Here is a 23715-nt window from a genome sequence, read left to right as displayed (position 1 = left end):
CCAGTCCACAGCTTAATGGCGGTTTGAGCTTATCTTTATTTGCGGTTATTAAGCAGACCGGGGCACGGGTACTAGCTGGTAGTAGAGGTAATGACCAGTCCACAGCTTAATGGCAGTTTCATCTTATCTTTATTTGCGGTTACTAAGCAGACCGGGGCATGGGTACTAGCTGGTAGTAGAGGTAATGACCAGTCCACAGTTTAATGGTGGTTTCATCTTATCTTTATTTGCGGTTATTAAGCAGACCGGGGCACGGGTACTAGCTGGTAGTAGAGGTCCGGGCAGCCTGGAAGCAAGTTGGTAATCCACCTCACCAGGTGAAGTTTTAGGCCTTCCCTCTGCGCTAATCTCTTTGGCCCTGCTGCTTGTAGCTATGCTGCGGCCCTCGTCCCTGAGTAAAATGTCTGTTCCTCACCCGTATGGCTCGGGCCTTCCTTATATGTCGCTCCCACGTGGCGGTGTTGGGCCCTATGGTGCTGCTGTGTCACCGGGCGTCTGATGGGGCCAAGAGACCTGCAGTCTCCTGCCCTCCGGATTCTGCTGCTGGGCCTTCAGTGCCCCACCACCTCGGACTCCGGTGTCCGGTTCTTCTGCGCTTCTCTCCTCTGGGGTGAGCTTGTACACAGCTCCCTTCCCCAGGTCCTTCCTCGTTGCTGCCCTGTCTTCAACTCCTCTCCACTCACTCTTACTAACCCCGCCTCCAGATTCCAGTTGTTAAGGGGAGGAGCCCCCCTTTCTGGCCTGGAGCCAGGAAAGTGTTGTATGCTAGTATACCTGCTTAGGGGACCCCTCCTTGCATCCAGGCATGGCATCACCCCTTGTGAGGGAGGCAATGCCACTGTGGCAACCGGACCCCTGGGGTGCCACATGAGTGTAAAGCAACATCTTTTAAATGCAAATACCACACCTAGAATCAGCTCCAGACCTTTTACCTGCTTAATTGATGAATGATTAATGAAGGAATAGCCCACGCAGCAAATTAAAGAGCTTTTGAGATAATTGTCCATTTACCTTTGGTCCCTTTAAAAAGAAGCAGTTACATATTAAAAACTGTAATTCCTAAACCCTTACTCTAATTAGTATGTGAATAGTCTCAAATTAAAGCTGATTTTTAAGCCCATATTGATTATATAACTGTATCTTGAATATGTTTTAGTAAACAGCTAAAATGCCCAAACTTGTGCCACTGTCCATATATTTCTGGACATATTTTTTTGTACTAGATACAAAATACTAATTGTAACAAAATATCCACAACAAAACACTTTAATATTAAGATTTTGTGGTTTCGTTGAACTTGTAAAGATTTTTTTTTCCGGCACTGTATATATATATAAAAAAAAAATTAGGGTTGTTCATAGCTTCATATATTTCTATCGCACTCGGTTCAGGAGATGTGCAGCCAGCCTCTGCATTGCGATCCGACATTGGACCGATTATCATGAACATCTACAAGAGCCCTTCATGTGAACGTGGCAGGGCTACCGATAAGACAGTCAATTATACCTAATATTACTTTATACTTACTGACATTTTAATCCTAATATACAGTACAGACCAAAAGTTTGGACACACATTCTCATTTAAAGATTTTTCTGTATTTTCATGACTATGAAAATTGTACATTCACACTGAAGGCATCAAAACTATGAATTAACACATGTGGAATTATATACTTAACAAAAAATTGTGAAACAACTGAAAATATGTCTTATATTCTAGGTTCTTCAAAGTAGCCACCTTTTGCTTTGATGACTGCTTTGCACACTCTTAGAATTCTCTTGATGAGCTTCAAGAGGTAGTCACTGGAAATGGTCTTCCAACAATCGTGAAGGAGTTCCCAGAGATGCTTAGCACTTGTTGGCCCTTTTGCCTTCACTCTGAGGTCCAGCTCACCCCAAACCATTTCGATTGGGTTCAGGCCTGGTGACTGTGGAGGCCAGGTAGCGTAGCACCCCATCACTCTCCTTCTTGGTCAAATAACCCTTACACAGCCTGGAGGTGTGTTTGGGGTCATTGTCCTGTTGAAAAATAAATGATGGTCCAACTAAACGCAAACCGAATGGAATAGCATGCCGCTGCAAGATGCTGTGGTAGCCATGCTGGTTCAGTATGCCTTCAATTTTGAATAAATCCCCAACAGTGTCACCAGCAAAGCACCCCCACACCATCACACCTCCTCCTCCATGCTTCACGGTGGGAACCAGGCATGTAGAGTCCATCCATTCACCTTTTCTGCGTCGCACAAAGACATGGTGGTTGGAACCAAAGATCTCAAATTTGGACTCATCAGACCAAAGCACAGATTTCCACTGGTCTAATGTCCATTCCTTGTGTTCTTTAGCTCAAACAAGTCTCTTCTGCTTGTTGCCTGTCCTTAGCAGTGGTTTCCTAGCAGCTATTTTACCATGAAGGCCTGCTACACAAAGTCTCCTCTTAACAGTTGTTGAAGAGATATGTCTGCTGCTAGAACTCTGTGTGGCCTTGACCTGGTCTCTAATCTGAGCTGCTGTTAACCTGCGATTTCTGAGTCTGGTGACTCAGATCAACTTATCCTCAGAAGCAGAGGTGACTCTTGGTCTTCCTTTCCTGGGGCGGTCCTCATGTGAGCCAGTTTCTTTGGAGCGCTTGATGGTTTTTGCAACTGCACTTGGGGACACCTTCAAAGTTTTCCCAATTTTTCGGACTGACTGACCTTCATTTCTTAAAGGAATGATGGCCACTCGTTTTTCTTTACTTAGATGCTTTTTTCGTGCCATAATACAAATTCTAATAGTCTATTCAGTAGGACTATCAGCTGTGTATCCACCTGACTTCTGCACAACACAACTGATGGTCCTAACCCCATTTATAAGGCAAGAAATCCCACTTATTAAACCTGACAGGGCACACCTGTGAAGTGAAAACTATTTCCGGTGACTACCACTTGAAGCTCATCAAGAGAATGCCAAGAGTGTGCAAAGCAGTCATCAAAGCAAAAGGTGGCTACTTTGAAGAACCTAGAATATAAGACATATTTTCAGTTGTTTCACACTTTTTTGTTAAGTATATAATTCCACATGTGTTAATTCATAGTTTTGATGCCTTCAGTGTGAATGTACAATTTTCATAGTCATGAAAATACAGAAAAATCTTTAAATGAGAAGGTGTGTCCAAACTTTTGGTCTGTACTGTACATGGCATATAAAGGGTTCTTTCAAATCTCAGTTGTTTATGGCTGTGATTAGAATAACTACATCCAGACTCTGGCCACTAAGGTGGAGCTACAGAAACAGTCAAAAGTGGCTGAGCTATACTGTTTTCATGACTTCCATCGAACAGAATGGGAGCTACGGAAATATTATAATGCAGCTAGCTACACAGTTTCCATAACTCCCAGAGAGGCAGAATTACAGAAACAGCATAGGATAGGCTGATAGAAATGAATGGCCATCAGAGAAACAGCATAGCTCTGCTGGACTGCGCTGATTCCATAGCCTCCCAGAAGAGTTTGGCACATCTAAATGTTGTCAGGATTCTCTGGTATTGCCTGTGAGAGCGGATGGTCATGTGATGGCAATTATGCAATTTGCATACTTCCAGACCCATTTCGACTAGACTTCTCGGCCTCGCTCAATTCAGGTATATTGAACGAGGCCAAGCATGTCTAGTCAGCATGTGACCAAATGTATGCAAATCACATACTTGTGGTCACGTGATCGCCTGCTCTCTCAGGCAATATTGGGGAATTCTGACAGCCTGCAGTGCACACACTGTAAGGAATCAGAAGTCTGCAATCAAATAAAGTGACTTCAGACTTTCACCAGACGACTGGACAACCACTTCAGTTAGTTGACAAAAAGCACATATATACATATATTTATCCATAGTAATTCAGTCTCACTTCAGCCATCTTTTCCAAAGAAATTGGTGTATCTTTCTGGGTACTGCAGCACACTCAAGTTATTTATTTGTTTGGTTGCCCACCTCTGTTCCCGCACAAGCTCTGCTATGTCTTTCTTATAATATTCACTGATGTGCAAGAATATACTCAATCCAAATATGTGGGCTAGTTAGTGATCTGCATAGAGGTAAAACTGTGTTCTTGGTCATATGTTACATTTCCCAATATTTGTGATAATAGATCTGAGGACAGGCTCTCAACATGTTCCTTTACATTTTGTAGGTTCTTGAGATCAACCATACTTAAAGGGATACATTGGAAGCTTTACAGGCCAAGCACAGGAGCCTTGGTTCTACTTACAGCACTACATCTCTGTGACCAGGTGAGGGTGATAACTTTCTAGAGATGGTCCCGTATGGGCAGTTGGTAGTATATTGCTGGGCGGCAAAACTTTTTTACTTTTTTGTCCTACTGACATTTATATAGCCATCACAAAAATTACAAACCAGAATGACTGACATGAATGGTCATTATTAGCAAAAGTTTTTGTTTTTAAGAGCAGTAGAAAGCTGTAAGTAAGCAGGAACATTTTTTTGTTATAAATGACGTGTGGTTTTCTTGTACTGCTTCCATACAGCTTTGATCAACCACACAAAGCTTAACACTATTAAATAATACCACAAAACACCAGTGTTGTGTGAACTAATGGCCACAGCTTTATTAATTATCATAAGGTAATCCATTTTACTACTTTTTCCCCCTGTATAAATCACCTGGCTTAAAAATCATGCCGAGTCACTGCATGAGGCAGTAAGCATGTAGGAAAACGTTAAGAACAAATCCGCCAAGGAAGGAGGTCGAAACACCTATTCCACTCTTCCACCATCGCCACCCAACAAAACCAACGCATCTTGATGCCATCCTGTAAGAAAAATATCATTACCAATGGCATTTAAATGAACCCCGTCCTCCCTTAACAGATCTTGATTGTTTACTTCCAGCAAACGATGGTGTACTACCACCCCACCAGTGGACCTGAAAAAATGGGATGCTCGCATATTCAGCAACCTGCGATTCCTCTCCAGGGCCACATTATCCTGGGCTCCTTTCCAATTTTTACTTTGCACTATTTCCAACCATGCCAAAATAAATCTCTGTTTAAATAAACCTCTGCACCTAGTCATATCAGACTTGATAAAACTGATGAGATTTGCCAATTTAATTTTGCCAAAATTGCTGCTACAAACGTCTTCCCGGGTTGAAGACGAGTCAGATCCAGGGGGGCCACATTCATCACTTTGGAGGGGTCGATGATGTGCATAGGGTCGATGATCGGAGGACAGGAAGGATCGGGACAAGGCGTCGGCTTTGACATTCTTGTCCGCCGGGCGGAAATGTAGGACGAAGTCGAAGCGGGCGAAGAACAAAGACCACCTGGCCTGACGCGGATTGAGTCTTTGGGCATTCTGGAGATATGCCAGGTTTTTGTGATCCGTATAGATGATCACCGGGTATAGGGCCCCTTCAAGCAAGTAATGCCACTCCTCCAGCGCCAATTTAACGGTTAAGAGTTCTCGGTCTCCTATGGAGTAGTTGCGCTCAGACGAGGAGAAGAGTTTGGAGAAGAAGCCGCAGGTTACCATTCTCCCGGATGAAGACTTTTGGGTGATCACCGCTCCGGCTCCGGAGGAGGAAGCATCAACCTCCAGGTAGAACTGTTTGTTGCTATCTGGACAGTGCAGCACTGGGGCAGAGGAGAAGGCTTGCTTTAAGGAAAGGAAGGCCTCCTCAGCTTCGGGCGACTATTCCTTGGGATTTGCTCCCTTACGGGTGAGCGCAGATATGGGAGCAGTCCGGGAAGAGAAGTGTGGGATGAAGAGACGATAGTAGTTGGCGAAGCCCAGGAATCGCTGAATCGCCTTCAAACCCTCCAGACGGGGCCACTTTAGTACAGCAGAGAGCTTCTCGGGATCCATTCATAGGCCTGTCTGGGAGATAACATAGCCCAGGAAAGGAAGAGAGGTCTGCTCGAAGAGGCACTTCTCTAACTTTGCATAGAGGTGATTCTGCCTGAGCTTAAGCAGGACCTGACGAACATCCCTCCGGTGTGTGTGGGAAGATCCAGAGAAAAGACCAAGATATCGTCCAGGTACACCACCACGCAAGAGTAAAGAAGATCACGGAAGATGTCGTTGACCTATTCTTGGAAGACGGCAGGAGCATTGCAGAGACCGAAGGGCATCACACGATATTCATAGTGACCGTTCCGGGTATTGAATGCCGTCTTCCACTCGTCTCCTTGACGGATTCGGACCAGATTATACGCCCCACGTAGATCTAGCTTGGTATAGATCCTAGCTCCCTTAAGACGGTCAAACAACTCGGAGATGAGCGGCAGGGGGTATTTGTTCTTTACAGTGATTTGGTTGAGTCCTCTATAGTCATTAAAGGGGCGTAATGAACCATCTTTCTTCTTAACGAAGAAGAATCCGGCTCCAGCTGGGGAGGTAGATTTTCGAATGAATCCCCTGGCCAGATTCTCCTCAATGTACTCCGACATGGTCCGGGTTTCGGCCGACGACAACGGGTAAATACGCCCACGGGGTGGAGTGGCGCCGGGTACCAGGTCGATCGGGCAATCATATGGCCTATGAGGTGGCAGTGTCATAGGCCCTATGCAGAAGACATCTGCATAGGGCTAGTAAGGTGCCGGTAGACCGGGTAAATTAGCCGAGGTAGGTGGAGGATGAGCTGGGCGAACCGGAACCAGGCAGGTCCTATGGCAGTCCTGCCCCCACCGGAGCACTTCACCAGATTGCCAGTTCAGCACGGGTTCATGTGTCTGGAGCCAGGATAGACCTAGCAATAGGGAGTAAGAGAGTCCGGACAGCACATGGAAGGAGATCTTCTCAGAGTGCTGCATTCCCACCTGCAGGGTTATGGGTTCAGTGACGAGCAGGATGGTCACTGGAAGGAGTCTTCCATCCACGGAGGCAACTGACAATGGTTCAGCCAGAGGTTTGGTGGGAATCCGGTATCTCTCTACCAGGGACTGGGAAATGAGGTTTCCAGCAGCTCCAGAATCCAGGTGAGCAATTTCAAAGTGACGGTTCTCTCCACAGGAGATAGAGATAGACAAAGTCAGGGACGGAGAGGGCTTACTTTTGCCTAGGACGACCTCTCCGAGCGGTCCTAGACACTGGAGTTTCCCGGCTTTTCCGGGCAGGAACGGATGAAGTGCTCCTTACTGCCACAATAGAAACAGCTCCCCTCGGCTCGGCGTGACTCTTGGCGAGATTTGACCATCTTGGTCTGGTCGATCTGCATAGGTTCGGGCGAGTGCGCCCGGGGAGTGACTGGTTGAGAGGCAGGTCGCTGGAAAGTAGGAGCAAGGCGAGGAAATTTTCTCTCCCGGGTAGTCTCTTTGGTTCTTTCTTGGAAACGCATGTCAATCCGAGTAGCTAGTGACACTAGGTCATCCAGGGTGGTAGGAATGTCCCGACCGGCTAACTCGTCCTTAATCCGACTGGAAAGACCCTCCCAGAAGACGGACACCAGAGCCTCGTTGTCCCAGGCAAGCTCAGAAGCGAGGGTACGGAACCGTATGGCATATTGGCCCACTGTGAGACTCTCTTGGCGGAGACGTAGCAGAGAGGAGGCTGAAGAGGATTTTCGTCCTGGTTCATCAAAGACTTTCCGGAAAGCAGTGAGGAAAGACTATAGGTCGGACACCAGGGGATCCCCTCTGTCCCACAGGGGATTTAGCCATGCCAGTGCTTCCCCAGTGAGATGGGACATGATGAATGCCACCTTGGCCCGGTCGGAGATGAACTGATGTCCCAAGAGTTCAAAGTGCAGGGTGCACTGGTTTATGAAACCCCGAGCTAAGGCCCTCTGACGTAAGACCTCCTGGTGCAGGTCGGAGATTGCGGGGGTCTGGGGGCCACCGGGTTCCATGGCCCGAGCAAACTGTTACGGGTCCAAGGGGTGGAACCTCTGTGCTACGGTGCAAGGAGGGACCCAGAGGGGCGTAACTAAGTATCAACCCGGACCGACCCTGGTTGTACAGCGGCTAATGACTCCGTGACCAGGGAGGGACCGAGCCGAGGGACCAGGTGCTACTCTGGGGACGACCTTGTAAGGGAGCAGGTGACTCCCACGGTACAGATGGCAGGGACTGACCGGAATAGCAGGTAGGCACAGCAGGCAGGCTGGCAAGCAGAAGCCTCCAGGTAGGCTATCAGGTAGACACGGCAAGTGACGGCAGGAGTCTCTAGGTGGACTGGCAGTTGGTCACGGCAAGTGACGGCAGGAGTCTCTAGGTGGTCACGGCAAGTGACGGCAGGAGTCTCTAGGTGGGCTGGCAGGTGGTTACGGCAAGTGACGGCAGGAGTCTAGGTGGTTACAGCAAGTGACGGCAGGTAACAAGCAGGTAACAAGCAGGTCACAGGCAAGTGCTCCCAGGTGAGTGGACTGGCAGGCACGGCAGGTAACAGGCAGGCAACAGGCAAGTGCTCCCAGATGAGCGGACTGGCAGGCACGGCAGGTAACAGGCAGGCAACAGGCAAGTGCTCCCAGGTGAGCTTACTGGCAGGCACGGCAGGTAACTGGCAGGCAACAGGCAAGTGCTCCCAGGTGAGCGGGCTGGCTGGCACGGCAGGTAACAGGCAGGTAACAGGCAGGTAACAGGCTGGCGGGCAAGACTGGTAGTCAGGCTAGCAGCGGGACCTGAGGGCTGAAGCAGAGGTCAGAAACACTGTGCAACAACTTTTGCTCGGGCACCTCCATTTTGAAGGAGGTGCCTTATATATGGGAGGACCCTCGGCTATTGGCCGGGGACCCCTTAGGATGGCGCGCGCGGCCCCTTTAAGAGGGAGGGAGCGCGCGCGCCCTAAGCACAGTGCCCGGGGAGCTGCACGCGCCGGCAGCAGGAAGAGGAGCGCTGGTGAACGCAGAGCGGGGAGCGAGGAGGTGAGTGGGACGGCGTCTCTGCCTGGCAGGGGGCAGAGACGCCGATGCTACACATTCTACTAATTGTCATCATCTGGGAAAACAACTGGGCCTACCGCAAAGCCCTGAAACCCAGGCAATGTACCTCTACATTTCGTAGGCCCAAATTTAAACCCGCCATCCAGACCTCCGCTCTTTTCTTAGCCCAAAATATATATGAACGACCAAGAATCCATTTATGCAGAATAGGATGATCTGAAACAGAGATAAACAAATACACACCATAAGTACTAGATGTAACAGAGCCCACAACTTACACCCTTTCCTGCCCACTCTGCAACAAATCAGGCCTAAAATAAGGTCGAAAACATGAAGATTTTTATCTGCCCAACTGCTAATTTGCCTAATCTCCGAAACCAAGTACATCAGCCTCTGTTGCCACACCAATTCTAAAAGAGTGAGTACCGAATTGTGAGGCCTCCAACCCGATTCAACACAAAGAAGACATACAAATCGACTTAAATTGATAAAGTGCCTGACTCATGAACCAAGAACTGGGTACTTGAAGGACGGATAGCTATGAATTTTTTAACTAGTAACATGGGGCAAAATTGACCCCCCCAAAGATCTTATCGTAAGCCAAAAACCCTTACTGCCTTGATCAGTTTTCGACTATCTGACACAAATCTTAATGCCGTCTTCAAATGTTACAACATTGCTGGACTGCAGGCCACCCTTGCGACCCGAATTGGGAGCGACCAACTCGCCAATACGCAAACCCGCAAAAAGGCAAGGAAAAAAGCTGCAGAAAAAAAGACTATATTCAAAAGAGTCACTCGTAACTGATTCCAAAATCCCAATAAAACGAGTCAACATGGCAAATGATACTGGACGTCTATGGTCTTGTTTAATTCATTCCTTTCTCCAACCTTTAACTGCCTTCTTTACAATAAAATCCTTTATGACATCACGTACACCCCACAGTTTTAACAAAAAAGCGACTCCGGTAAGCCCTCTTTTTGCACTTACCCCTGAAATGCCATTTTTCTTCCATGCACAATGTTACATCTAATTCCCTCTTGGTGGTTGAAGTAAAATCACAACCGGCAATACTCAATCAAGTATCCCAGGCTGTATTATGGCTCTGCCATGTGGACTGTGCCACCGACGTTTCAACTAATTGCCGCAGCTTGGCTTTGCCAGAGCCCACAAGTGATCCGGGCAAGGAAAACTAACCTCTGCCGCACTCGGGTGTAACGCTCTGAAGTAGTCCATCTACGAACAAGATAAAGCATTCACAATCTTATTATCTATGCCCAGGACCTGATGAGCCCTAAACCAAATGTTCAGCTGCAGGCATCTCAATAAGAGGTGCCGCAGCAGGGCAAAAACCAGCAATGAAGAGCTAGATAGGGAGTTAATCTCATAAATCACTAATATGTTATCCAACCAAAAATGGATCCGCCTATTAGCTAATTTCACTCCCCATATTTCCACTGCTACTATAATGAGGAAAAGGTTGAGTAATGTAAAATTTGTTATTAGGCTAGAAGCATGCCGCCTAGGTGGCCAAAAAGACTCCCACCAAAATGGACCCAGGACGGCCCCGAAACCCGAGCTGCCGGCCACATCTATGAAGAGCTGCATCTTAACATTGGATACCTCATCCTCCTGGCACATTAGCCTACCTTTACATGACTTCAAAAACTTGTGCCATACTAACAGGTCTTCCCTTATTGCTCGTGTAATACGAATAAAATGATCTGGTCTTTGCACGCTGCGCGTCGCTAAAAACAGGCATCTCATAAAACCTCGACCCATAGGTATTATACAACATGCAAAAATCAGAAGACCTAATAACGACTGCACTTCCCTCAATTGTACCTTCTTAAACCTTCTTACCATAAACAGATCAATGAGGGACACTATTCTCTATAATTCTCTGTCTGGAAGGTGAAAAACCATTGGCCCTTAGAAAAATCCGGTACCCCCGGCTAAATGCGCGTCAGGGACGATTGTCCTGTCTGTGTTTAATGAATCAGCACACTAGGGACGTAAATGCCATTCTCCGGTCCTGTCATGGTGCCGGTTTTGCCTCCTAAGTACCGTATGATATAAATAGCAGTATGCAGTATGCTGCAGTGCTCTTGAGATTTGATTATCTCCAACGGCACTGACCGCGTGCGCACCACCTGCACGCGATCAGTCTGGAAGATCAGTGCGGGAGACCGCTCTAATTCACGTGCTGTGCCTCCGCATGTGCCGGCGGGATACAGGCACATGTGTTGGTGGCTCACCCATTCACTCATGGGGTGCCAGCCGTTATTGCCAACATTACTCTGGCATGTATGAAATGTCCTCATTATAGGATTGCATTGTTATAACAGCGATCGTGGACAATGATACATCTGCTCTCTTTTCATTTATTTTAGACATAAGCATATCAGTCCTATAGATTTGATATAAATAATACATGAGGTTAATGGACAGTGGTTTTCTATGTACTAGCCCCCCATTATACTGAGGATGTTCTTTATTATACGGCATATTTAATAATTTTCTGACAGGCAAAGATGGGGATTCAAGAAATGATGCAAACACTTCAAAATAGTAACACGAGATAGAACACCTTGGCAAACACATGTCCGCTAAAACGGAACCGTCTAAAAACAATCCAGTAGATGGCAACACGTTGGCTGAACGGGTAACAAGCGAAAAGCCGATTCTATATCAGACTTTGCCAGCAAGGCCCCTTTTCAACAGCACATACCCACTGAACTGCCACGTCGAAAGATGTATATAGCATGGCTGTGACCTCTTTGGATATCCCATCGTTGACAGAGTCCCCAGGAGGGTGGAACAGATGATGAAAAGTCTGAATTTACCTTTCTCCTTTTTTGGGACCAGGCCAAGAGGGGATACACTCAAATTCTTGTAAGGAGGGTCCACAAAATGGACCACTATCCAGGACAAACCAACCTTCTTAAACAACTTCTCACGCGCTACCTCCAACTGTTCCGTAACTAACTTTAAATTTTGTGCGAATTGTAAAATAGACGATTGCTAAAAGAGAATGTGAAAACCTGAAGAAAAGCCTTCAATTAGAAGGCTTGCCTCCTCTCTCTTGGGGTATTGCTCTAACCAATGTCACATCACGGTGATGTGCACTGGTGTTTTCTTCTGTAGCGAGCAACGCAGCTTTTTCAGGCTGTCTATTTTTCCTAAAACAACGGAGTGCTGAGTGAGTCCCGCCACAAATTATGCATTCACGGTGGAATTTACAAGTAGCGAAGAATCTACAGTGACCCTCTTTGTAAAGCCAGCAGGCTCCTGTAGGTCATTGGAACGCCCCAGCAGCAACTGATGTTCCTGTGGCGGCTCCCCCGAGAAAAGCAGTTCGTAGCTGCAGTTTTTGTGACAGCATCAGCTGAATCCATACATCGGTTACCTTTACTGCCCAACCAATAGAGAGAGACAAAGACAACCGACGATGAAACTCCTCGTAGTAGCACCACCAAGCTGAACCTCTGTGTAGCTTGTGGGCACCATATATTGTGTCCAGGTACATAAGAACCTCTGCTCCTTTTTGGGAAAACCTTGGCAAAGGATATAAGACCAGGTAGAATCCAATCTCCAAATGTTTTTGCTGCCTTTGTCTTCCTCTCAGCACTACGGTAAAAAACTCGCTCTTTAGCCACCGTCACATGATCCATGGGAACAAGGGACCAACTATTGACAAATTCGTGTTGAATAATCCTGTCCCTCATCTCCGCGGATACGTGAATTCCCAACGGAGCAACCCCACAAAATATTGAATCCTTAAAAGCACAGACTTCAGAACGCCCAGGCGGAGCAAAAGGCTCGTCTGTAGGATTCTGCGGCTTCAAATTGCCATCCCTCTGCTCCAGTTTAGCTAAATAAACTTTCAAAGACCTAATGAAGTCATCATTTATGCTAAACATATTATCTGGTGCTGCCATAGTACAAGCACCACTGCAGGTCAACTCACCCCCAGCAGGCATTGCAGAAGCATCGGCGGAAGCCCCAGGCTGTGGTGGTGTGGTCATCCTTATGGGCTGTAGAACGGCTGGCGACGAGCTAGAATGATCTTTCCCTAATGTCTGCCTGACCCTTGACTGATTGGCAAAGAGAATCGCGGCAACTGCTGCCATGGCTGTCCCTCCTATCCTGACAAGAAGGTGCTGAGTGACCCATCTGATAATGAAGTGGAGCGATGTGGTGGAAGACACTCGCTGTTTGACCCAGTATGGCTCCGGAGCGCAGATCGTCTGTGGATGGATTGGTGTCTCTGGCTGCAATGACTATGATGGTGCCTTTCTCCGCACTGATGAGATCTGCTGCTGTCTCTATCTGTGGAAGAAAAAGAAGAGCGAGAAACTGGCCTGGAGCTAACGCGTCTACTGTCACGCCACCTGTCCCCATCCGACCTCCTGACCCTGCATGGTGTTTCTCTATGTGAGTTAAAGGTGTTTGGGGGGGTGAAGAGATGCCCTAAGCCTCTTAGAAACAAACACAGATTTAGATACCTGCCCTGTCGATACTTCCCTCCTAGCCTACCATGGCTGAGGGGCACTATTCTCCTCAACTCTGCATGACCTTGTCATGCTCCGCCCCTTACTACTTCTTGCACTGGGCACATGTGCTTGTCGCTGTAAAACCTCCACCCCGCTGTCCCACTCAGCCTGCCCCAATGTTCCAGCAGCGGCCTCCACATCTATTCTTCCAGCAATGGACATCTGTGCACGGCCTCGCGCAGCCTGCCACCTTCCGATGACCTCACACATCTTCTAGGTCACGCTGGGGCCTCTAGATGACCTCAGGGTCTCCGGCATGGGTTGTTGTTGCAGCGCGTGGTGAGCTCAGCGACAGACGAGATGACAGACGGGTCTGGCAATGCAGCCAGGATGATCCTCGGTGCTGCACTTGTTCCAGCACCAGCTTCTCAAGGGGGTCCGACATCGTGGATGGCGATGATGATGCTCCACTCTTGAGGAAACTGGTGTAACCAACAGGGCGGGGGGTTGGCTCCGTTCCCTCACCTTATATCCCCATTTAGGACCCTCCCTCATGGCTCCAAATCCAATGAGACGCCCGCACGTCCACCACAAATATAGTAATTTTTGTTGTAGAAAACTTTAGCCTTCGCAGTCCTAGGCACCTTCACTATTCGTTATGGTGACCACAATGGGAACAATAGTTATTGAACAAATTTCAATGATTTATGGAAGTACTTTGCTCAAGTGGATTTAGCATTGCCGATCTACATGTCGCCCACTATATATGACTTTTTTTTAATTGGGGATAGTTAGGGTGTGTGCACCTGACTTTTTGCAATGATTCTTTTATCTACTTTAGATTTACAAAGATGCCAAGTAGTTAAAAGAAGTAAGTTGATTATTCTTCAGGCGTGTTTTGCTCGGAAGACGCTCTACACTTGACAATACAAGTCAATAGGAAGGCTTAAACGATGTCCAAATGATGGCCATGCATCTTTTTTGAGCGTTTTTCTAGCATTTCTGCTTGGAAAAACTGGCTTCTTCATTGTTGAATGGAGTTAAAAAAAAATATGGAAAATGTCAGTAAAAAAGATGCCCCCAAAATGTTGGAAAAATGTTAAGAGATATTCCAAACCAGAAACTCATCTACAGACTGCTTGTTTCCTACACCTGCCTACTTTGCTTACCCTTCGTCCCAGCCCTGGAAGAATGTCTTCTACCAATGTATATAAAAGAGACCTGTGCTTCCCGTCCATGTGGCCTAACAGAGAAAATGTCACCTCTTTGCTGGCATCCATATCTTCACTCTACGACACAGGCAGTGCCACTGCTTTCTACAATGCCACTCTTGCATCAGCTATTGACTCGGTCGCCCCTCTTGTGCATGGCAGAGCGCAACGAGTCAATAGGCAACCCTGTCACCACAATCTCACTAAAAAGCTTCGGCAAGCATCCAGGGTTGCAGAGCGGCGTTGGAAGAAAACACATTTGCAAGATCACTTCACTGCATTCAAACAAGCAACACTTGCATTCAAATAAGCCCTTACCTCTGTTAAACAGGCCTACTTTACATCCCTTGTATCTTCCCTATCCTACAACCACAAACAGTTATTCAACACTTTTAACTCTCTCCTTCGCCCTCCACTGCCCCCTCTGACCTCCCTCATCTCTGCTGAGGAGTTTTCCACACACTTAAAAAACAAGATTGACTAAACAAGGCAAGTCTTTACTGTCCGATCACCACAACCCCTTTGTTTTCCAGACCATTGTCCTTCCCACATAACCTCCTTTTCCAACATCACTGAAGGAGACCTTACTCGTCTTCTCTCCAAATCACACCTGACCGCTAGTGCACTCGACCCCATCACATCCCACCTCCTTCCCAACCTCACCCCCACACTCATCCCATCCGTAACCCATCTCTTCAACCTATCACTAACTTCTGGTACCTTCCCCTCTGCCACAATCACGTCCATCCTCAAAAAGCCATCCCTCGACCCAACCGCCTTGTCCAACTACCGCCCCATATCGCTGCTCCCATTTGCCTCCAAACTCCTTGAGCAACACGTTCACGCTGAACTTTCCTCTCACTACGCATCTCACTCTCTTTTCGACAACCAACAATATGGCTTCCGCCTCCACTATTCCACTGAAACTGCCCTTACCAAAATTGCTAATGACCTACTTACAGCTAAAGCTAAAAGACAATTTTCTATACTCCTCCTTCTTGACCTGTCCTCTGCCTTCAACACAGTTGACCACTGCCTCCTACTACAGATCCTCTCATCCTTTGGCGTAAAAAAACCTTACCCTATCCTGGATCTCTTCATACCTTTCAAACCGCAAATTTAGGGTCTCCCACTCCCACACTACCTCCTCATCCCGCCCTCTCTCTGTTGGAGTCCCTCAAGGCTCTGTCCTAGGACCCCTACTCTTCTCAATCTATACCCTTGGCCTGGGACAGCTCATAAAATCCCATGGCTTCCAGTACCATCTGTACGCTGACGAAACTCAGATTTACCTATCTGGCCCTGATGTCACCTCTCTGCTGTCCAGAATCCCAGGATGTCTATCAACCATATCCTCCTCCTTCTCCTCTCGCTTTCTCAAGCTCAATGTGGACAAATCTGAACTCATCACATTTCCTCCATCTCGCGTATCTTCCCCACCTGATCTTTCTATCACAATAAATGACATCACGCTTTCCCCTGTACCGACAATCTGCTGCCTCGGAGTAACCCTTGACTCTGCCCTGTCCTTCAAACCACACATCCAAGCTCTCGCCACCTCCTGTCGCCTCCAGCTCAAAAATATTTCCAGAAATCAACCTTTCCTCAACCCTCAATCTACTAAACTGCTTGTGCATGCCCTCATCATCTCCCGCCTCGACTACTACAACATCCTCCTCTGTGGCCTACCTGCTAACACTCTCGCACCTCTCCAGTCCGTCCTTAACTCTCCTGCGTGACTAGTTCATCTCTACTCGCTACTCCTCTGCTACCCCCCTTTGCAAGTACCTTAACTGGCTCCCACTTGCCCAGCATATCCAGTTCAAACTACTAACACTGACCTACAAAGCCATACATAACCTAACCTTTCTCCTCCGTACATCTCTGAACTAATCTCCAGATATATTCCCTTACGTAATCTCCGGTCCTCCGAAGATCTCCTTCTCTCCTCCACACTTATTCGTTCCTCACCCAATCGCCTCCAAGACTTCTCCTGAATATCCCTCATCCTCTGGAATTCTGTGCCTCAACATGTCTGATTAGCTTCCACATTTGGATCCTTCAGACGGAACCTCAAAACCCATCTCTTCAAACAAGCTTACAGCCTGCCATAACCTTGCGGCCACCTCAACACCAGAGCTACTGCAAACCACCCCCACCCCCAACCTACTGTCTCCTTCCCCACCATCCTATACAATGTAAACCCACAAGGGCAGGGTCCTCTTCCCTCTGTACCAGTCTATCATTGTTAGTTCGTTTACTGTAGGTGATTCCTGTATTTGGTATGTAACCCCTTCTTATGTACAGCACCATGGAATCAATGGCGCTATATAAATAAATAATAATAATATACACATATGGGTTCTGCATTCACTTCATTGGCTGCAGTTTTATACTGAATTACAGCTATTTTTTTCTTTTGTCCCCACCAATGTTTATTATACCGACTAGGGACCAAGCAAGGCTGTCTATTCCTGAAAAGACGTTGTGGACACGTTCACACGTTCAGTATTTGGTCAGTATTTTACATCAGTATATGTAAGCCAAAACCAGGAGTGGGTGAAAAATATAGAAGTGGTGCACGTATTTTCTATTATATTTTTCCTCTGATTGTTCCACTCCTGGTTTTGGCTTACAAATACTGATGTAAAATACTGATCAAATACTGAACATATGAACGTGGCCTCCAAGTTATCCTTGTATAGGTCAAAAGATACCAGTATGCATGGTGGCAATAAAATCCCTCCGATCACCCATTTTACATTGTAACGGCCTTTAATACATGAATATGCCTCTTTAACCTCTGTTTTCTTACCTTGAAGGTCAATGCCTATGGTTACATGACAGATGATTTCAAAGAATATGCCAATCATTATTATGACAAGACGAAGACAAATGTTGAATTTTATATAAATCATGACTTTATCTTGGAGAAAGATTTATGGGCTCGACTGCATGAGGAAAACATCATCAAACTTTACAAGAGAACTAAAGGACTATAGGATTGGGACCACATCAAGAAGTCATGACACTGACCTCTGTGTGACCTAGAGAAAAAGCTAACTTTAACCTAGTGAGAGGCAAATCTTTTCACAATTTTGGGGCTATTGTTCATTTATTTCATATTCTATTTAAACGAACAAGTTAAATGAGTTAAATATAAATATTGTAACTCCTTAACACTATATGACATATATATCTGTTATGAGTCCATGTCACTTACTGCTCCATAACAGATATTTACGTCCTACTGATAGCACGGTACAGATTCTGCAGCTGCAGGAACCTGGCTAATATACACAGTCGGACCCCTGCTGTAAAGACTAGGACTGGTATAATCTTAGCAGTCTAGCCCCTGATATGCCACTGTCAATATTGCCAGCAGCACATAAGGAGTTTGACAGATAGAAAGCGATCCCACTGTCAGCCCATCAGGACTGCCGCAGCACGATCGCGGGTGCTTATAGGTTGCTATGGCAACAAGAGGCTTGACAAAGGCCTCTGGTTTTTACATACACTACAGCCAATCAGATCCGGGCCTGTTCGTCCAACTGTTAGTCAAGCACTGACAGTGTAGTGTAATACACAGGTAGTAATGTGTATTACTAATGTGATCATGAGAGTGCACGTTAATGTCCTCTTGGGGGACCAATAAATATTGTTGAAAATGTTTAAAAACATTTTTCAGGTTTTTAAAGAAGGAAAAACACCCTCCCCCAAAAAATATGGAAAAAAACTATGCTAAAACTGCCATTTTTGATCATCCTGCCTTACTAAAAACTAAACAAAAAATGATCAAAAAGTTGTTTAAAAAAAAGGTACCAATAAATACTACAAATTGTTATGCAAAAAACAAGCCCTCCATACAGTCCTGTAAAAAAAAAAAAGTTATGGCTCTCAGAACATGAGGCAAAACAAATATACCGTATATATTTTCGTTAAAAAGTTATTTTTCTTGTGCAAAAGTAGTAAAGTGTAAAAAAAAATGCTATAGGTTGAATATTACTGTAATTATTTTGACCAATATTATAAAACAAGATCATTATTTATCTTGTATGGCGCATACCATGCCAAAAAAATATAAAAAAAAAACAATGCCACAATTGCTGTGTTTTGCACATGCAACTTCACAAATAATGAATTAAAAAGTGGTAAAAAAAAATGTACGTACCCAAAAATGACAGCAGTGAAAACTACAGCTTGGCTTTTCCTTCAAAAAATTATCCCTCATACAGCTCTGCCTATTAGAAAATATAAAAATATTGGTCTTAAAATATATATTTTTAAATATTGATTTTTTTGGGTGGGTGGGGTGAGTACTAAAACATAAAAATATATATAAATTTGTATTGATATTGTCGAATCGACCAGCAGAATAATATTAATATGTAAATCAAACTGAATAGTAAACAGTGTTTAAAAACAAAATCAAGAATTGTTGATGCTTCTGTACATCCTACCTCCAAAAAAAAATGTAATAACAAAGTAATCAGAAAGTAATATGTAATACAAAATGGCACACAAAAAATAATGACTCCTTCAGTTTCATTGACAGAAAATTGTAAAACTTATGGCTATTGGAATATGGTGACAAAAAAATAAAGGATTATTTTTTCAAACCGGATTTATTGTACAAAAGTAGTAAAACGTAAAACTATATAAATTTGGCATCGCCATAATCAGACTGACTCATGCAATTAAGTTAATACCTTATTTGTTCAGCATGTGAATAGCAGAAAATATAAAACAGGTAAAAACAGCAGTTGTTTTTTTTTTTATTTTTTTTTTTAGATTTCTCCTCTTAACAACTTAATAAAAGTTAGATAATAAGTTATATATACTGGTCTGCTTCCACAGACCAATACAACTCGTCCTAAAAAAAAAACAAAAAAAAAACCAAGCCGTCGAACAAAAAATTTAAATACTATGCCTCCTGGAAAGTGACAATAGAAAAATTAAAAAATGTTTTCATCTTAAAAGCCCAAAAGGGGCATGTTCTTAAGGGGTTAAAGCGAGTAGCAGTGTAAACAATGTTAATTTTTAGCAATGAAGGTGTTAACACAGTCCAACTTTCTTACAGGGGCATCATTCTTTTTCCCTCGTTTTGCACTGCACCTCCTCTCCCCTTTCTTCATAGGGAGGACCATGGCTTCCAGGAGTTGCTAGGTGATAATAAGAGGACTGTATTCTTCCTACACTGAAAGGAATCTCTCATTCTACAAGCCCCACTGAGACTTGGATTAGCAGGCAGCCTTTCACACTATTGCTATTTATTGGCCATTTGTCCTTTTCGTCCCCTTTTTTCTGCTTTGTTTCTACTTTTTGTAGATCTAAAACTTTTCGTCCCAACGTTCACACATTTCCTCTCAAGATTGATTTCGCATATAGAGACAGCCCAGTTAGAAGTTCTGTTTCACAAATTTGTCCCGATTTTAGGAAGTGAAGCAACAAACCATATTTGTTCTGTCAAATAACATTTAAGGTTGTATCTGCTTAAAGGATCCATACTGTGGTAGAGACTGTACATTAATTTATAAAGGATATTACACCCAGAATTTACTTTCTAAAATACTATCTTAGAGAACTCATTGTTAATAGTGGAAGGTTTTCTGCTCATGAACCCTTATTTATAATACAGAGCAAAAATCAGCCAAAAACATCTCTGCTTTTGAAGAACCCTGCAAATACCGTATGTATATTACAAAGCCCATTGGTTTTAAAGAAAACTTTTCCAATAGTTTATTTTAAAAATGGTGGCACTACAGGGAATATCTGCTGCAGTGTGACATCTTGTGATCACTTTATTGTCAGGGACAAGCACTATATCATATCTCCTGCATTCCCATTGACAATGAATGGAGCGGAAAAGCACATTCTTGACTTCTGCAGGATATGCCATAAATATGCGATAGTTGTAGGTTCTATCTCTTGAACCCTCACCTATGTGGAATACTAGAGGTCCCTAACCTGGTATGGTGGCCACCAGATTAAAATTTGTTTGATGTTTCCATAAATTCCATAGAAGTGAACAGAGAAAGAGTTAAACACACGTATGGACATTTCTCCCACTCATGCTTCATCTGGGTGCGGTGGTTAACTGCATCTCCCCAAGGATAAATCGGGCATCCCCCTCTCTCTACATAGATGTTGGCCCCAGACACAATCATCAACTGGGAATACCCCTTTAATGATGGCCACCATTCATCTATAGTAGTGTGAAAAAGTGTTTGCCCCTTTCCTGATTTCTTATTCTTTTGCATGTTTGTCATACTTAAATGTTTCAGATCACAAAACAAATTTAAATAATAGACAAAGATAACACAAGTAAACACAGAATGCAGTTTTTAAATGAAGGTCTTTATTATTAAGGGAAAAATAAATCCAAACCTACAGGGCCCTGTGTGGAAAAGTGATTGCTGCCCCTTAAAACATAAGTTAACTGTGGTTTATCACACCTTTGGGAAGCTGAGTTCAATTTCCTTAGCCACACACAGGATTGATTACTGCTACACCTGTTCTTAATCAAGAAATCACTTAAATAGGACCTCCCTGACAAAGTGAAGTAGACCAAAAGATCCTCAAAAGCTAGACATCATGCTGCGATGCAAAGAAATTCAGGAACAAATGAGAAACAAAGTAATTGAGATCTATCAGTCTGGAAAATGTTATAAAGCCATTTATAAAGCTTTGGGACTCCAGCGAACCACAGTGAGAGCCATTATCCACAAATGATGAAAACATGGAACAGTGATGAACCTTCCCGACCAAAATTACCCCCAGAACGCAGCGATGACAATTCATCCAAGAGGTCACAAAAGACCCCACAACAACATCCAAACAACTGCACTTGCCTCAGTTAAGGTCACTGTTCATGACTCCACCATAAGAAAGAGACTGGTCGAAAATGGCATGCATGGCAGAGGTCCAACACGAAAACCACTGCTGAGCAAAAAGAACATAAAGGCTCATCTCAGTTTTGCCAGAAAACAGCTTGATGATTGCCAAGACTTTTGGGAGAATGCTCTGTGGACTAATGAGACAAAAGTTGAACTCTTTGGAAGGTGTATGTCCCATTACATCTGGTGTAGAAGTAACACAGAATTTCAGAAAAGGAACATGATACCAGCAGTAAAATATGATGGTGGCAGTGTGATGGTCTGGGGCTGTTTTGAGGCTTCAGGACCTGGAAGACTTGCTGTGGTCAATGGAACCATGAATTCTGCTGTCTACCAAAAAATCCTGAAGGAGAATGTCCAACCATCTGTTTGAGACCTTAAGCTGAAGCGCACTTGGGTTATGCAGAAGGACAATGATCCAAAGCACACCAGCATGTCAACTTCTGAATGGCTTAAGAAAAACAAAATGAAGACTTTGGAATGGCCTAGTCAAAGTCCTGACCTCAATCCGATTGAGATGTTGTGGCATGACCTTAAAAAGGCGGTTCATGCCTCAGATGTGGCTGAATTACAACAATTTTGCAAAAATGAGTAGGCCAAAATTCCTCCAGAGCGTTGTAAAAGACTCATTGCCAGATTGCAGTTGTTGCTGCTAAGGGTGGCCCAACCAGTTATTAGGTTTAGGGGGCAATAACGTTTTCAAATAGGGCTCTTTCCCTTAATAACAACGATCTTCATTTAAAAACTGTATTTTGTGTTTACTTGTGTTATCTTTGTCTAATATTTCAATTTGTTTTGTGATCTGAAACATTTAAGTGTGACAAACATGCAAAAGAATAAGAAATCAGGAAGGGGGCAAACACTTTCCCCCCCTAAGTACAGTACAGACCAAAAGTTTGGACACACCTTCTCATTTAAAGATTGAGAGTTCCTTAGGATAGGGCATAAACGTATGATCGGCTGGGGTCACGCACGCGGCACCCCTATCCTAAGGATAGGGCATCAATGTGAAAGTAGTGGACAACTCCTTTAAGGCTGAGAATCAGGAGTCAGGAACCGAATCAACAATGCTGGAAAAAATAACCTTTCAAGGATAATACATTACACAGTCGAGAGCAGAAACCGGAGTACCCTTTAAATAAGTGTCAAGAGCTCACACAATCTTTGGGTGGCAGTTAATTTAACATCCATTGCTACTGTGATGATTTAGAATAATAGCTATGGCCCTGTACAGGAGAGCAGTTGCTCAAGATGGAGCCAATTGCTAGAATGGAGGAGGCATCCTCCTTTCAACATAAGCCATGGCGACCTAAGAAGGTTCAACACAGGAAGTGGAAGTGGTAAGTAAAAGGTTCTCCTTTATAAACAGTCCTCCTTGGCTGTAACTTATTGATGAAAAACATACTTTGTATCGAATCAATTTTTCTCAGGCTCCATTCAGACAGTGGAAAATTGGCATATTGGCACCATTTTTATTTTCTTTTTATGCAGCAGCATAGAGTGTCAAATTGCAATATAGTAAATCCCTTAGAATAAAATTGCCAACATATTATGTCTCAGAACTACTGCGGAGCTATAATATGGTTGTGAGCATAAGCTTTAGGGTATGTTCACACGTTGTCTTTTTGCTACAGTGGGGAAAATAAGTATTTGATACGCTGCCGATTTTGCGAGTTTTCCCACCTTCAAAGAATGGAGAGGTCTGTAGTTTTTATTGTAGGTACAAATACTTATTTTCCCCACTGTATGTTTTTTCCCCATGTATATTCCACACACTTTTGACATAAAAAATGCAGCCATTTACTGTCCCAGCAAAGTGAAGATTTCTGAAATCAAATCTTACGCACATGTTGCTTATTTTTTTCCTTGCAGATTTGAAGTAGTTTCATCTCTGCAGCATGTAAATTCTTTCAGCGTTTTTGCAGAGTTTTTCACCTATTCTAATGAATAGGGAAAAACGCATTAAAAAATGCATGTTTTATGCAACGTTTTTCCTGCCAGGAGACATGTTTTTGAGAAACGTCTGCATCAAATACTTAACGTGTGAACATACTCTTACAATGGTAATGATGTACAAGTCATGAGAATGTAAATAATTCCCAGACTCCAGCCCCACCTGTCCAAACTTGATATTTTTTTGTGTAGCTTGGTATCATTACGCAACGCTTTTGTTAGGTTGCCACATATAAATATTTGACCACTGACTGGCACTGTTTGGTTTAGTATTCAGATATTTATTT

General features: G+C 44.4%; 1 protein-coding gene across 2 annotated transcripts in view; it reads left to right on the top strand.

Moving 5' to 3' along the window:
- The window catches only part of ST6GALNAC1 (ST6 N-acetylgalactosaminide alpha-2,6-sialyltransferase 1), a 174338-nt gene extending 155228 nt beyond the window's left edge, over positions 1–19110 (top strand). For both annotated transcript variants that reach the window (XM_073683962.1, XM_073683963.1), the window contains 2 exons: positions 4166–4265; positions 17402–19110. In XM_073683962.1, the coding sequence (XP_073540063.1) occupies positions 4166–4265; positions 17402–17581 (280 nt within the window). In that variant the 3' untranslated portion in view covers positions 17582–19110. The remainder of the gene's footprint in view (positions 1–4165; positions 4266–17401) is intronic.
- Positions 19111–23715: the final 4605 nt, after the last annotated feature.

The sequence above is a fragment of the Phyllobates terribilis genome, unplaced genomic scaffold (genome assembly GCF_046119375.1).
Source record: "Phyllobates terribilis strain yellow unplaced genomic scaffold, ASM4611937v1 Scaffold_5__5_contigs__length_657084704, whole genome shotgun sequence".
In the NCBI taxonomy this organism is placed as follows: Eukaryota; Metazoa; Chordata; class Amphibia; order Anura; family Dendrobatidae; genus Phyllobates; species Phyllobates terribilis.
The sequence above is the reverse complement of the archived record's forward strand: the minus strand, read 5'-3'. Positions and strand labels throughout refer to the sequence as shown.